At 35.5% G+C, this 10,593-nt stretch overlaps 1 protein-coding gene across 1 annotated transcript; it reads right to left on the bottom strand.

The window, feature by feature from the left end:
• Positions 1 to 5,215: 5,215 nt before the first annotated feature.
• Positions 5,216 to 10,458, bottom strand: LOC131149138 (protein GRIM REAPER-like). Its single transcript, XM_058099276.1, has 2 exons — positions 10,014 to 10,458; positions 5,216 to 5,286 (listed from the first exon to the last, which is right to left on the bottom strand). The coding sequence occupies exons 1-2, from the start codon at positions 10,456 to 10,458 to the stop codon at positions 5,216 to 5,218; spliced, it is 516 nt and encodes a 171-aa protein (XP_057955259.1).
• Positions 10,459 to 10,593: the final 135 nt, after the last annotated feature.

The following is a 10,593-nucleotide window of genomic DNA, read 5'->3' as shown; positions in this document are numbered from 1 at the left end:
ATGATCCACTCTGGCAGACTTGCAGATAACTTTCTCAGGAGCATCGTGATGGCTTTAGATCGTCGAACTTGCAGAAAATCGGCCCAAGATCTTAGAGAGAAGAGTAGGGAACCGAAGGGTAAAAGAGACAGAAGTTATGTGCAGGAAATGAACTGAAAAATCACGTTTAACCCTATTTATATTGCGGGATTCGTCGACGAGCCACGTCACCTCGTCGACAAGTCCTGTAGAAAGTTCGTCGACGAACCTCAACCCTCGTCGATGAATTTCAGACTTCCAAAAATCCTCTCTCAGTATCTTCTCGTCGACGAGATGGAACTTCGTTGACGAGATCCTGAAGAACCCTCGTCCACGAAGCCCCTGTGTTCGTTAACAAGGCTTGAAAAATTTCTTGGGATTATCCCCTCCAAAATGTAACGTCGTCGACGAAATTGACTACCTCCTTTTGTTCCTGTTTCTATTTCCCCTTTCTTTTATTATTTAAATACCATTATTCTCCGAGTCGTTACAAAATCTGTTCTAAAATCATATTTCTGGTAAAATACATTAAAATCATATCCTTGATCAACAGTAGTATTCCCAAACATAATTCTACAATATAAATATTTACCTGAAATTAAATGTTGTAAAATAATAAATATATTTTCATAAAAATGTTAACTTAGTTTATTCCCTTATTTGACTTATTAAAAATCCTACAAATTAACATATCTTGCACCTGTGGTGTTCATAGCTCAACACCCTGAAATTTACATTTCCCCTAATAAAACTTCAGTATAAACTCATCTAATACCTTTTCTCAGCCTAAAAATATCAAATACTTAAATAAATATTAAAATAATCAACTTACCCAAATTTTGGGATGGCGCCCAAGTTGGCCCAACCAACGATCTACTCCTCCAGAAATGAAGAGAAACTTCTCAGGAGTAATGTGGCGGCTTTGGATCGTTGATCCGGTGAAGAACCGGGCCGGAAAGCTAGAGAGAAGGTGAGGAGGGCATATTTTCTAGAGAGAGAAAAATTTGTCGCTGCAAATCCAAGTTTAGCATATTTATAAAGTGCAGACGACGAGCCACATCATCTCATCGACAAGCACAAGAAGGCGGTTCGTTGATGAGCACTTACTCCTCGTCGACGAATTTCAGGCCCTACACACCTCTCTTGGTAATCCCTCGTCAACGAGACACATGTCCCCGTCGACATGCCCCAAAAGGCTCCTCGTCGATGAACGATCTGGCCTCACTGACGAGGCCTGCTGAACACCCTTCGAAAACTTATTTTCTCCCCTCTCTTTTAATACTTAATTCGGTAAAATTCTCCAAATCTCTACAACATATCTCTATATATATACATATACTAACATATCATGATTTCCTTGTTTCCATAAAATCTTTTTAACATCCATTTATCCTCTTCCCATTATTTTTCAGAAAATCGCGTTAATATTTCAAGTTTCAACTATTTTCCAAGGATATTAATTATCATAACAATTTTCCCAATTTTTTCACATTTCAAGTCACAGGCCACAATATTCATTTCACCATTTTTCCAAAATCATATGCCACACAGTATTTCATTTATCAATTATATAATAATAATAATAATAATAATAATAATAATAATAATTAAGGAAATTATAATAATTCATTTCACAACTAAATTAACCAGTATTTCACGAAAATTCTGCTATAATTTATTTCTCTTACCTATCTTACTGAGATGCTCACACAGTTCAATCTTGAGTCCAGGACATTTCTAACACAAAAACCTACAATTTTCATTTCCCTAGAACTTTCAACAGAATTTCAACATAATTTCCATAAAACATTTCTTAAGCTTTCAATAACCTAAATAAATTGTTATACTCCAAGATAATCAACTTACCTCGGTTTTCCTGAACTATGCCCGTAGGGTTCCAAAATTTCACCCGCGGCGCTTACCTGAGCCCTGAATTCAATAACTCTAATTCAACCTTAATATTTAACATTTTCAAATCTACAATAATTAAATAATAATTAGTCCCTTAATAACCTCTTTAACTTAATTTTGGGATTATGTCTACGACGGCCTCATGAAAAATCTGTTCTGCTAGACTTGTAAAAAATCATTCCTAAATTCTCATGGTGGTGTCCGATCGTCAATTGGGCTTAAGATTTACGAGAAATGGAGGTAAAAGTGAGAATTGAGCTTACCCTAGGAGATATGTGTACACTACTCCTATGATAAATCTGTTCCAGTAGAAATGTCGGTGGCGGAGAATGGAGTCCAGCGGTATTTTCTAATTTTCAATCAAGTGAAAATTATTTGAGAAATTGAAGGAAGTGTGAGAGAGAGAGAGAGAGACGGAGGAGACGAAGTGGGGGGGGGGTGTATTGCTTCCCTTTGAAAATTTCTTCAGAGGAAGCTTTACCTTTATAATAATAATAATAATAATAATATATTTAATTAATAAAATTAAAATTAAAATTTAATTATTATTTATTATATTTTTTAAAATTTAATTTAATTAATTTTTTTTTTAAATCAGTCCACTAATCTTGTATAACCATTTTTAGGGTTATTACACTTTAGCCCACTCAAAAATGCCAGATATGGAAAACATATATTGGCTTCTTACTATGCCTAGAACACATTTTCCCTCTCCTCCACAACATTGATGTCTACAAAGAAGAAAAACGTTTTGGAAAATTTCATTTACAAAGAATCCAAGAAACTTCTTACTCTGCTTGCATCAACTCTGGAATTTTAGACTCCACATCTTTGCCATTTTTCAAGAATGACTCCTCAGTTAAGGTCGTATATTCCCTCCTCAAATGACCCCCTCGATGCCTCCATTTTGCTTTGGTTAAGTTCCTTGGATAAAATTCTAACTCTTGAAAATCTCAAAAAGAAAGGTGGATGGTAGATAACTATTGCTATCCGTACAAATGCAACAAAAGAGTCCCCAAGCTATATCTTGTTGCATTGCAAGTTCAACTAGAAGGTCCAGACTATGCAAAGAAAGAACCAAGAGAATCCTTGGCATAGCCAAAGTAACTTTTTTTAGTAGAGCAAAACTTCACCGGGTTTGTCAAGCAAGTCTAAACACTGCTAACTACAAATTTAACTGTATAATCCTTTTGCTGCCGTAAATTCTGGTATTACTCGCTCTAAGCAGGAGACTTAATTTTAGTCTTTGCTGATCTTGCATCTTTATATATTCTTAGCTCATATAGCTTCTTTAAATAAAATGCTTAACTTTTCAAAAAAAATCATTATATAATGACCTAGTTTTTTTTTTTTTTTTGCTTTTCAATATTTGGGTGTTGAACCTTGTACATAAATTACCTGTTAATTATCAGCAACTTCAATTACCCAAAAATTTCAACAACTACAAAAGATTAATAAAAATTTCCTTTTATTTAAGCAAGTTGGAGCAAACAATTTCCTCCTCTTTAACAATGTTATCCTTATAAGGCACATCAATCATATTATAATGAAGAAAACGTAAGGAGCTAATGAATTTAAAAATGCTTATGATTGTTTTATTATTTAGAATAATAAAAATGCCTTCCATACATCTAGTAATTAATCAATCTTCATGCATTAACATTAGTTTTATTTTCTAAATCAAGACAGTAATTAAACTAATCAACATTTTCATGTAAGTAGTTAAGGTGTAACAAATACTGTACCGACTAAAATTACAAAAAAGAATCAATTTTTTTTATAAAAAAAAACAATAAAATTAAATCTCTATACACGCAAGACTCCTAGCTTGTACATATAAATCCTTTTGGTTTACTCATGAGGCATATCCGCATGAACCATTCTCGCATTTAACCCCCGAATCGCATGCTTTGTTGCACTTGCCACAATGAAGATCATTGAAACCGACATTGATGCATTTACCCCCACAACAAAGTTGTCCAAAACCACACTTATGTCCGCATATCCCACAGTTATTCCTGTCTCGAAGGACATTCCGGCAATGTTTCTTACAGCAAAAGAGGTGAATAGCACCATTATTTGCCAAAATTCCATTGCATATGTTGTTACTAACATCACAGTGTGCACCTTTCTTTACAACACCTGCCAAAAACCGACCCCTCAAGGATCTGGTATTGAGAAATGGGGTGTCAATTACGTACTCCTCATAGTCTTCAGCATCGGCAGCAATCAGAGAGGCCATTGGAGAGGGGAGGCTAGTGATGATGATGATAGAGCGAGAGTAAGGGTGAGAAAGATGGCTGTGAGTTGGAAGACAGTGGCAGCCATATTCAATTCGCTACTGAAAGTTTTGAGTGGTGATGAGGCTGAGGAGATTGGAGGAGAATGGATTATTGTGTATGTCCAGTTGGTGGGTATAAGCCCAAGGAGATGGTGGGTATTTAAAGCTTGAGGTTTCGGGATAAAAAAGTTCCCTCTTGGGAGGGAATGGGAAAGTTGAAAACCCACAAATAACAAGTTCCAATTGTGCCCGAGGCCAAGTGGCCGTTGCATTAGTCCAAGTTTACTGATGAGTGGGGTTGGTAGAGCTCCAGGGATCAAAAACTTCGGCAGCAGCTTGGCCTACGCACGTCTGCCATGCGAATGTTTGCATATTGGGTTTACGTATCCAATTCCAATTAATCCATTTTGGTGCATTAGGCACCACGTTTGGGCTAGCTTGCCTCTTTTCCATTAATTCATAAAATTAAATGCAGAACTGGACGCAAGGCTGGTATGCAAACAATCTTATTTAGTGTTTAGAGCATAAATTTTATATCTTGAATTTAAATTTGAGTGAATTTAAATAAAATTTATTTAAATTTTATATTACATATTTAAGATCTCTTCCAAACATATTTATGCCACCTCTTAATAAGTGACGCACGATTCGCCAGAGAGCTGCTCGCCGCCCGCCCTGTCGTAGTCATAGCTGGTTGCCCATCCCTTAAGATCCCGCACATCGCAACCCTCTCTCCCTCTTGCATCCCACATCCCCAGCCTCCTCCTACTGTGCGTGATTCACCTGAGAGCTGTGTAACTGGCCGCAACCACAGCCGGTCGCTCATCTCACCACCTACCGAATCTCCAGGACATTGAATTCGGCAAGTCATTTTGTCAAATTTCCACCTCACTGCCTCTACCGATACTCGAAACATCCTCAATCAGGTATGTCTCTCTTCAACTACTTCGTAGTAGGGGCTCTGGGTTAAAGCATTTGGGCAGAAGAGGAATTTTGTGTTTGTTGCTACTTTCCTGGGTTGGCTATGGCGGCAACCGTTGCACCGGTGACTCCCTCACCAGTGGGGATTTTTGAACCTGGAGATACCAACAAAAGACGTATTCTCATATGGTAACAAACACGGTGGTGTCTACGTTCAAAATGCCAATGCGTTATCCTATAGATATCAATGGAAAGAAGGGCTTCATTTTTACAGAGATGGAGATGACAAAGGCAGTTGAGGAATTGCGGTTTGCTTTGATCTTGAAATTTACACGCTCAAGACCTTCAATAGATGTCGTCAGAATTACAGTGATTATGTAATGACCTGAAATTTTTATCCATTTTTTTTTTCTCTTCTATATTAATATATATAATTTCTGATGCCTTGCATGAGCATAGCTATCATCATCACAGCCCAGAGTGGGACCATGGTATCCTGTGCATTTCATATAATACCTAAGTAGCAGAAGTACATATATATCCAGCATATTCCAAAACTACAATACTAGAGTACTATATACCTCACTGTACACATACACACCTATACATAACATTTCCCAAAAATCTCAGAATATTGTGGGCTCCATAGACCAGCTCAAAACTCACCCCAAAAACTATGCTGACTCTACACCACCTCTACTTCTTAGCTAGCCCTATTTGCCTCTCTGGATTACCTGAAATGTTTCATAATGTTGGGGTGAGACACCTCTCAAGAAGGAGAAACATGTTATCACCAGTATATGACATATGAGTTAATTGGCAACATATCATTTAATTAATGTTATATACGATATACATCAAGAAAAATATTTGTATAACACATGCTTATATCATATAAAATATGAAACTTTCTGAGTTATCTATTCAAAAGTACTTCTATCTATAATACGTAATCTTTGCTTTTTGAGTGTACTATACATGACCATATATCTGTAAACTTCCCCTTGGATTGTTATATGTCATGACTTACCCCCTCATAACTGGGTTGTGTGGCCCGTAGGCGAGGCTAAACACTGGTTGGCCCTCCAGTGCTAGCCTAACTGTATACATATCTAGATGCTTATAGCATGAAAGGTCTGCTCCACCTGGTCCGGACGCCAGAGAGCTCATAACTCTGCCTGAGGGCACAATCGGCTATACCATACTCTATTTGAGATGTATAGTTGCATTGTCTATACTGTATCGCAACGGTACCGTACTCTGTAAACTGCTGTATTCCATTGGGATCTGATACTGTATAATAATATTTCTATATAAGTCTATCTATTTTACCATGATTCTGTATTTCTGTAATAATCATGATTACGAATCAACTGTATAGTCATGACGCTATAATCACTGTAATAACCACGATTCTGTATCCCGCGCGTTCTCCAAGCGCCTGCCTGTAGATGTCATCATCTGTGGGTTCAATGAGCGAAGTGGCCACTTCTAGACTGTTCGATCTGTGTTTTCTAAGGATGGTCAGACTTTTGCCAAGTCATCGATCCATGTTTTAAGTTTCAAGCCCAACTGTTGGTGACACGTGTTAGGGTGACATCATGCTGAGGTCACCATAATTCAAAAATTAAAAAAAGAAAAAAAGAAAAAAGAAGTAACCAAATAGTGACACGTGTCAGGGTGACATCATGTTGATGTCACCCTGCTACAGTGATAAATATATATATATATATATATATATATATATATGAATAAAAATTGTTGCCACATCTCACCTCTCAGGGTTGACACGTGGCCCCCACTTTTGAACCGAACCAAATCGATTCAAACCGGTCTGTTTCTTAACCGCTTATTTTATTTTATTTATTTATTTATTCATTTATTTCTTTATTATAGTTTTTTCATTAGTTTTCTAAATTGGAAAGAAAAAAAAAACTTAGGAAAATATTTGCAAAAAATCAAGAAAAATTGGGGAATAACCAGAAAAACAATTTGAAGGTCAATATATATATATGGGCTATTTTGAGCCAAAATAATTGAGGAAGAGTCTTTAAAAACCTTAGAAAATTTTGAAAAAATGTTTAAAAATTCTAGAAAATTTCTACAAAAAATTTGAAAATTTTGGGAATGTTTTTAAAGATTCTTTTGCTTCTAAATTGATATTTTTTTCCCCCAATTTTTGCCTAGGTGTGTCTATTATTTTAAAAGGGCAATGAGGTATTTTACACCACACTTGTATTAGCTCTGAGGGAGTTTTTCTAACAAGACCCTCTCATTTGGAGATCTTATTAAACATTCTTAAATCACATTGAGATTTTTTAAATTTCTTGTTAATTTTGTACATTTATTTATTTATTTATTTATTTATTTATTTATTTTAAAACTAGTTAATTAAATATTATTAAATTTAATTTAGGGATAATTCATAATTAATTAGGGATCATTCGCCAAACGGGTGTGTAGGAGGTGCGAATATCTTCCCCTCGCATAACTATACCCCCAATCCCAACTCTAGTATAAGCAAACCGAGACTACTAGTTCCTTGACCTAGGTTTAGTCTAGTGACCAATCAAATGAGTAGTAAATAGGTGTTCTAACTGCACCTAGGTAGGTAAATAATAGGTTAGTGGCGACTCCAAATTCAAAATTTTCAAAAATCATATATATTTATTCTCTCACCTCCCTGAGGCCCCTGCTCCCGAGACATGACGACAATATTTCATTTTATCTAAATCCAATACAATTCCAATTAATTCAAGACTTCTCCAAACATGGGGTTATTGTTGCTTTACTATTATTAAGATGGCTTAATTAGTATCAAATTTTCAAAAACAACAACTCAAAGCTTATTAGTCAAAATTACATTTTACCAATTAGTTGTTGAGTGGATATATGAATGTCTATATGCATGGTTGAACCCAAAACCTAATGACTTAAGCTTTTAGGTCAAAGTTGGGGCTCAACAATGTAAATCAAGCTCGTGTGAAGACCCTCCCGACGCTAACAACTGGTATCAAAACTTATGATTCAAATTAGGCTCAAGTGTTCGTGCATCTGCTCCCCTGAATGTAGACCTTATGGGAAAAAAAGTAGAGGATCCTACAAATGCTAATCCCATAGATGAATAAACTTTCATGGTTTCGCACCCTTTTTTATGTTTGAGTGATGGTTCTTAATTGGTTACATGACATGGAATGATCAAGAATGATTCATGTTTTAGGATGAGTACTACGCATGTCAAGGTCATGAGTTAGGTAATGTTTGAACTAGGGCAATCAATGTATCAGCTCAATATGATGAACAAACATGGAATAACCGTTTCTTTTAATGGTAAGGGAACTATACTAAAAAATGAAAAAATAAAAAAGAAAGAGGGTAGTTGGAGGATAATTGGAAAGGAGGAAGAAAAACCTAGTTTAAAAAACAACCCCCAAATCAAATACCAGCAACCCCTTTAACAAATAAAAGAGAGGCGAGAAAATTAAACCATGAAGTAGAATCATGGACTACTAACACCTTCAATCCAAGTGGAAACATGACATAAAGAAGAAAAAAAATATTGTAGTTGGTCCTTTGCATAAATTTTGACAAGTTTAGTAGTTTTATTTCTTCCAAATTTTCTATAAGACTATAGCTAGGATAGCCTTCTTTCAACATTCAAGGTGTGAATGCAATTACTAGCAATATGTAAAATGAGTAATAGTGGGCAATAAGTAGTGCAAAGAGCATACACTAAAATGAATAGAGAAGCATGTAACTTACGAATAGTTAAAAAATCACCAATGAACACTAATTTAACGTTTAACAGTTTGGAATTTAGATTTAAATTTAGACTTACGTAAACTTGAACAAACAACAACATTAAATTATATTAAGCTTCACATAAACTAACACAAAATTAAATTTAAGACCGAAATTCATGCTCAACCAAAATTTACTCAATTCCTCCCCATGTCATAAAGATATTGAATTGGAATGTAATTTACTAATTTATCATCAAGTTGGTACTTGAATAAGTACCAAGCACTTAAAAGTTTTAAACTCAATGGCCTTGTTTATTATAACTAGTAATACTGTGTAATGTTTGTTGAGTGATTCTATGGCGTAGAATGGATAACAAACCAAATGTGGAGTCGAAACTATTTTACAACTAGCCATATCCTAAATAAATTAAACGTGGACATTATCCAACATCTACTGTTTAAGAAATATGAAAGCAAACAAACAACAGAATCTTTGAAATCAAAAAATTGGAAGCAACAATTGTATCTCTCCGGGCTCAAATTAAAGTAACATTTTTTGAATTCCCTTTTACCGGCTAATTTTGTCGCTCCTTCTCAATAAAAGATCTTTAGCATTTGCTCCTATTTCTATATTCTTCCTTTGCTTAGTTTTTCTAAATAATAAGTTTCTTAACCTTTTAAAAGAAATGGTTATTCATTGCATAATGACCTAGTCTTTTTCTTTCGTTGTTTGTACATGCACTCTCCTTATAATATTAACCACGTCGATCATATAAGAAAATCACCACCAAGCTAAATCTAGGAATTTTATTTTCAAGGTAAAAATAAATAAAAAAAGGAACCAAAGATAGAAGAACTTAGGAATTTATAAATGCTTATGATTATTTTATAATTTAAAATAATTATAAATCTTCATGCATATACATTTCTCTTATTTCCCTAATCAATACAACAATTCAACTAATCAATATGTTTATTGAAGCAATTAGGGTGTGATAAATTAACATCATACCCGTTAAAATTACAAAAGAAAAAAATAATTTAAAAAATAAGACAATAAAATTAAATCTCTATGCATGGACTCCTAGCTCCTACATTGTAATTCTTTTGGTTGATTCAAGATGCATATCCACATGAACCGTTCTCACATTTAACTCCCGAGCCACAAGCTTTGTTGCACTTGCCACAATGAAGATCGTTGAAACCAACATTGATGCATTTGCCACCACAACAAAGTTGACCAAAACGACACTTGTGCCCGCACATCCCACAGTTGTTTCTATCTCGTAGGACATTCCGGCAATGACTCTTACAGCAAAAGAGACGGCTAGCACCATTGTTCGCAGAAACCCCATTGCATATGTTGCTACTAAGCTCACAATGTGTACCTTTCTTTACAACACTCGCCAAAAGCCGACCCCTCAAGGATCCAGTGTTGTGGAATAGGGTATCAATTACGTAGTCTTCATAGTCTTCTACGTCCTCGGCGATGAAAGAGGCCATTGGAGAGGGGGAGGCTAGGAATGTTAGAGGGAGGGTGAGGGTAAAAAGGATGGTTGTAAGTTGGATGAGAGTGGCAGCCATATTCACTATTGAAAGTCTTTGAGTTGCTGAAGGGTTGAGGAAATGGAGGAGATGGAATGTTTGTGTATGTTCCGGTTGGTGGGTACTAGCCAAGGTAAGTGATGGGTATTTAAAGCTTTAGGTTGGGAATAAAAA

The sequence above is a fragment of the Malania oleifera genome, chromosome 1 (assembly GCF_029873635.1).
Source record: "Malania oleifera isolate guangnan ecotype guangnan chromosome 1, ASM2987363v1, whole genome shotgun sequence".
In the NCBI taxonomy this organism is placed as follows: Eukaryota; Viridiplantae; Streptophyta; class Magnoliopsida; order Santalales; family Ximeniaceae; genus Malania; species Malania oleifera.
The sequence above is the reverse complement of the archived record's forward strand: the minus strand, read 5'-3'. Positions and strand labels throughout refer to the sequence as shown.